The sequence below is a fragment of the Mandrillus leucophaeus genome, unplaced genomic scaffold (assembly GCF_000951045.1).
Source record: "Mandrillus leucophaeus isolate KB7577 unplaced genomic scaffold, Mleu.le_1.0 Scaffold223, whole genome shotgun sequence".
Classification (NCBI taxonomy): domain Eukaryota; kingdom Metazoa; phylum Chordata; class Mammalia; order Primates; family Cercopithecidae; genus Mandrillus; species Mandrillus leucophaeus.
Window position 1 is genome coordinate 3,484,719 of NW_012102288.1, and position 6,684 is coordinate 3,491,402.

General features: G+C 36.5%; 1 protein-coding gene across 3 annotated transcripts in view; it reads right to left on the reverse strand.

The window, feature by feature from the left end:
• The window catches only part of EFHC1 (EF-hand domain (C-terminal) containing 1), a 103,775-nt gene that overhangs the window by 80,705 nt on the left and 16,386 nt on the right, over positions 1-6,684 (reverse strand). For all 3 annotated transcript variants that reach the window (XM_011981316.1, XM_011981315.1, XM_011981317.1), the window contains one exon: positions 4,460-4,747. In XM_011981316.1, the coding sequence (XP_011836706.1) occupies positions 4,460-4,747 (288 nt within the window). The remainder of the gene's footprint in view (positions 1-4,459; positions 4,748-6,684) is intronic.

Here is a 6,684-nt window from a genome sequence, read left to right on the forward strand (position 1 = left end):
AAAAAAAAAAAAAGAAAAAATGCTCATCATCACTGGTCATCAGAGAAATGCAAAATGCAAATCAAAACCATAATGAGATACCATCTCACACCCGTTAGAATGGTGATCATTAAAAAGTCAGGTAACAACAGGTGCTGGAGAGGATGTGGAGAAAGAGGAACGCTTTTACACTGTTGGTGAGACTCTAAACTAATTCAACCATTGTGGAAGACAGTGTGGTGATTCCTCAAGGATCTAGAACTAGAAGTACCATTTGACCCACCCATCCCATTACTGGGCATATACCCAAAAGATTATAAATCATGCTGCTATAAAGTCACATGCACACATATGCTTCTTGTGGCACTATTCACAATAGCAAAGACTTGGAATCAACCCAAATGTCCATCAGTGACAGACTGGATTAAGAAAATGTGGCACATATACACCATGGAATACTATGCAGCCATAAAAAAGGATGAGTTCATGTCCTTTGAAGGGACATGGATGAAGCTGGAAACCATCATTCTCAAACTATCGCAAGGACAGAAAACCAAACACTGCATGTTCTCACTCACAGGTGGGAATTGAACAGTGAGAACACTTGGACACAGGGTTGGGAACATCACACACCAGTGCCTGTTGTGGGGTGAGGGGAGAGGGGAGGGAGAGCATTAGGAGATATTCCTAATGTAAATGACAAGTTAACGGGTGCAGCACACCAACATGGCACATGTATACATATGTGACAAACCTGCACGTTGTGCACATGTACCCTAGAACTTAAAGTATAATACATACATACATACATACATGCATACATAAATAGGTATTAAAGGAACACACCTCAAAATAAAAAGAGCCATCTATGAAAAACCCACAGCCAACATTATATTGAACAGGGAAAAGCTGGAAGCATTCCTCTTGAAAACTGACACAAGAAAAGGATGCCCTCTCTCACAGCTTCTATCCAACACAGTATTGGAAGTCTTGGCCAGAACAATCAGGCAAGAGAAAGAAATGAAGGACATCCAAGTAGGAAGAGAGAAAGTCAAACTATCCCTGTTTGGAGACAACATGATTCTATATCTAGAAAACTCCATAGCCTCGTCCCAAAAACTCCTTAAGGTAATAAACAATTTCAGCAAAATTTTAGGATACAAAATCAACATACAAAAATCACTAGCATTCCTATACACCAACAACAGCCAAGCTGAGAGCAAAATCAGGAACACAATCCCATTTACAACTGTCACAAAAAGAATAAAATACCTAGGAATACAGCTAACCATGGAGGTGAAAGATCTCTACAATGAGAATTACAAAACACTGCTTAAGGAAATCAGATGACATGAGCAAATGAAAACACATTACATGCTCATGGATACGAAGAATCAATATCTTTAAAGTCACCATACTGCCCAAAGCAATGTACAGATTCAATGCTATTCCTTTCAAATTGCCAATGACACTCTTCACAGAACTGGAAAAAAATACTTCAAAATGCAGTGGTATCCAAAAAGAGCCTGAATAGTCAAAGCAATTCTAAGCAAAAGAACAAATCTGGAGGCATCACATTAGCTGCCTTCAAACTATACTACAGGGCTACAGTAACCAAAACAGTATGGTACTGGTACAAAAACAGACACACAGACCAATAGCACAGAACAGGGAGCTCAGAAATAAGGCTGCACACCTATAATTATCTGATCTTCAACAAAGTTGACAAAAACAAGCAATGGGGAAAGGTGCTGGGATAACCTGCTAGCCATATGCAGAAGATTGAAACTGGACTCCTTTCTTACGCCAGATACAAAAATCAACTCAAGATAGATTAAAGACTTAAATGTAAAACCTAAGACTATAAACATCCTGGAAGACAACTAAGGCAACACCATTCTAAATATAGGAATGGGCAAAGATTTCATAACCAAAAGCAACCACAACAAAAGCAAAAATTGACAACTGGCATCTAATTAAACGTAAGAGTTTCTGCAGAGCAAAAGAAAGCATCAACAGAGTAAAAGAACAGTCTAAAGAATGGGAAATAAATATTTGCAAACTATGCATCTGACAAAGGTCCAATATGCACCATCTATAAGAAACTTTAATTTACAAGAAAAAAAGCAAAGAACCCCATTAAAAAGTGGGCAAAGGACATAAACAGACACTTCTCAAAAGAAGACATACACATGGCCAATAAACATATTAAAAAAAAAGCTCAACATCACTGATCATTAGAGAAATGCAAATCAAAACCACAATGAAATACCATCTCACACCAGTCAGAATGGTCATTATTAAAAAGTCAAAAAATAACAGGTGCTGTCAAGGTCGTGGAGAAAAAGAAATGTTTATACACTGTTGATGAGAGTATAAATTAGTTCAACCATTGTAGAAAGCAGTGTGGTGATTCCTAAAAGACCTGAAAACAGAACTACCATTTGACCTAGGAATCTCATTATTGAGTATATACCCAAAGGAACATAAATCATTTGCCAAAGACATATCCACAAGTATGTTCATTGCAGCACTATTCACAATAGCGAAGACATGGAATCAACCTGAATGCCCATCAGTGGTAAACTGGAAAAAGAAAATGTGATCCACATATGCATACATATACATATACATATATATACACATATACATATACATATACACATACACATATATATACATGAAGGTGCCACACTTTTTGCATTTTTGTTTTTTGTTGGTGATTTTGCTGTTTAAAGGGTCCCAATGCCTAGCACTGAAGTGCTATTTAGTGTTCCTAAGCACAAGAAGGCTGTAACACACCTCATAGAGAAAATGCATGTCTTAGATAAGCTTTTTTCAGACATGAGTTATAGTGCTGTTGGGTGTGAGTTTAATGTTAATGAATCAACTGTATATATTAAATAAGGTGTCTTTAAACAGAAACACATATAAATCAAACTTACGTATTGATCAGTTGACAAAAATGTGGCCAGAGATTGGTGGGAACCCAACCCTGTATTTCCTCTAAGACCAGTGGTTCAGTATTCACTAATTCAGTGTTTGTGGTGACTTTATAGTCATAATTACTGTGAATAATGAGAACTGACTATAAATAGAATAGATCAACTGTTCAGTGATTAATTTGCAAATGTTCAAATTGCCCATAAAAACACAACTGTAAAAATAATTGTTATGAAAACACAACAGTAAAAATAATTGTTAATACCCTTATGTTTAGATAACATTTTATAATTTCTCACTGTTGGTACAATTGTGAAACTGCCTATGATATATAAGACCTTAGACACCTAAAAAACAAAGAGATAAAAATATGTTGGAACGGGAGAATATCTCAAAGATGGTCTAGCACCTCTACTTTTGAAGCTATTTTTCTCTAATGTTTTGGAACGGCACTGATGCCATGGCTCCTTTCTTTACTTCCTTCAGGCCTCTATTCATGTGTCATCTTATCACTGAGGCATTCTCTGATCCGCCTTTATAAAGAGCCCCTCAACTTCCATTCCCTTTACTCAGCTTTACTTTTCTCCATTGCTCTTATCATCATCTAACATATAATCAATCTATTTATTTGCTATTGTTTATCTCCTCCAACAAGATTGGAACCTCTATAGAGGCAAGTGCTTACATTTGGCACCTAGAACACTGCCTGGAACAAAGCAGGCATGCAAATAAATATTTGTTAAATAAACTAAATGAGAACAATAATGGATTCACAGAAGCTCACTGCATGTAAAAATTAGTCAAATATGGCACTAGGTATCCTGGAATAAGGACATAAACTATATCTTTGCTGCTAGAAATTTTTTTTTAACTAAGACAAACTGGAATTGACTTCCTAATTCCTACACTTTGTAGTAAAGAAAAGCCATCTATAGCCTCTATGCATGTAACTTTAAGAAGGGTTTCCTTTGTATTAAAAAATCCAAACTTAGAAATAAAGAAAGTAGAGGACTTTTTACATATAGAAGAGTTTTTTTCATGTAAAAATGGCTTAATTTCAGAAATTCTTTAGATGGTAAGCTTTCCTGGAATATAGCAAGTATCATTTACCAAAAATATATGAGCTACACAAAAAGTTTTAGGCTCATATCTGCTAATAGAAGTAGTGCTATTTTCGTAAGCTCACACTTAAGATAAAACGTTTAATCCCTCTTCCATACTTCCATCCCAGCAGGGGTGCTATTCCCCTACTCTCTATTTGAACTGCCATTTTAACCTGGTTTCTTACCAAACGATTCATCTATGATGAGAGTTTGATTTTGAGTGAATAAGTATCAATATCATTCTGAAAAAATTATGTTACTACTAGTGTTGGCACATACTAGCACATACACACATGCAAATACCTAGCCAACCATAATAATTCACGCAGAACAGATTACCAATGTCCTCCCCTTACCCTAATAAATGAAATGTATCCTTCTATAAATTAGAATGATGCCTCAGACCCCACAACTGTCAAAAATATATGCTATACCTGTGTGAATTGGTCACAGTCAACAATGCGGAAAGTTTTGCCATAAATTGTGATGTTTATTCCTCGATTTAGGTCTTTCCAATGGTAATGGTCACCCCGGTCATTCTTGGCTAGCCGCTGCCGTTTTATTAACTTGCCTTGAGGGATTCCAGAATTTTCTACAACAGGCTCTATGACAGACATGCTGTCATCTTCTAGATAATAGTAAATGTTCACTTGACGGATCCTATACTGTTCCTCAGTTGACATAGGAACATCTTCTTGGAAATAGGCATCAAATTTCAGTACCTGTAACATGCAAGGAAAGGAGAAATGGTATACTATTAGCTTGTCATAGTCATCTGAAAAATATCAAGTACCCTCCTCAAAACAGAACCACACAGGGAGATTTTAACACTCATCACTCCTATCCTGTAAATCTTGATACTCTAAAACTACAGACACTGCAAACTATAGTCCATGGGACAAATCTAACCTGCCACCTGTTTTTTTATGACCTGCAAGCTGAGAATGGGTTTTACATATTTAAATGGTTTAAAACATTTTAAAAAAATTTCATAACACATGGAAATTATACAAATCTAAATTTTCAATACACAAATAACTATGTAAATAATTTATGCCTTTTTGTTAACAGCTGTTCTCCCATTACAAGGGAAGAGTTGAACAGTTGTGACAGAGATACACAGACTAAATTGTGTCTCCCTCATCCTCAAAATTCATATGTTGAACCCCTAACACTCAATGTGACTATATTTGGAGACAGGATCCTTAGGAGGTAATTAAAGTTAAACGAGATCTTAAGGATAGGGGTATGCCACCTTTAATCCCATAGACCTGGTGGCCTTAGAAGAGAAGGAGAAAAGAAAGAGTTACTTCCCTCCCCTAACTCCCACATGTACACGCCAAGGTAAGGCCACATGAAGACATAGCAAGAAGACCGCTGTATGCAAGCCAGGAAGACAGCCCTCACCAGAATTCAAACCAGCTGGCACCTTGATCTTGGACCTCCAACCTCCAGAACTGTGAGAAAATAAATTCTATTATTTAAGCCACTCAATCTGTGGTATTTTGTTGTGGCAGACTATGCAGACTAAAACTACTGCAATGGCCAAAATATATGCTATCTGCCCCTTTACAGAAAAAGTTTGCTGACATCTGCTTTAAATACTCACAATGTGTATAAACTATTTATTGCATACGTTCCTTGGTGAGAATACATCTCAAAGGACTTTACTAGCTTCACCTCCATGTCAAAAGTCCCTCCGAGAACTTCTGGGAAGAGTAAAAAATCTTGGACAAGATTGTGATTTTTGGTTTCAAACTGAAAATGAGGGTTAATTGCACTTCTTTAGAAGTGTAGTCCTTTGTAAATATATATTAATTACACTCATTATTATAGACTTTATATGAATGACTTTCATATCATCAATCCACTATAGAATCTTCGCAGGGTTTGTATATACCCTCATCATCAATCCACTACAGAATCTCTAAAAGGTGTATGTAAACACCCTCATTGTGCTCAGGAACACATATATTACATCAAGCAAACCATTGGTCCTCTGGGGAGCATCATCATCAATGTGAAGTCAAAATGGTATCAATATATAGATTATACATTTAAAAACATAAAACATGCCAGGCGCAGTGGCTTACGCCTGTAATCCCAGCACTCTGGGAGGCTGAGGCAGGCAGATCACCTGAGTTAAAGAGTTCGAAACCAGCCTGATCAACATGATGAAACCCCGTCTGCACTAAAAATACAAAAATTAGCCAGGCATGGTTGTGGGCGCCTGTAATTCCAGCTACTCAGGAGGCTATGGTAGGAGAATCACTTGAACCCAGGAGGTGGAGGTTGCAGTGAGCTGAGTTAGCGCCACTGTACTCCAGTGTAAGTGACAGAGTGAGACTCCATTTCAAAAAAATAAAAAATAAAAACATAAAACAATATTATAAAAAGCATATATTGACATGCTTTGGGATTTTTAAATTTCTGTTATTTTGTCTCTGTTTTTAATGTGCCTTTTCAAGGACAGAAAGTATTAGAATGGGATTCTAAGCAGGCAAGATAGTTTACCCAAGCCTCTACTAGAATAAGAGGAACAAATCAAGAAGATCCTAAATGAAACACAAACATGGCTTGATAAATGGAAAGATGAAGTAATTCTATACATGGGCACTGTTACTAAAAAAAAAAAAAAAAAAAAGGTAGAAAAAAAAAA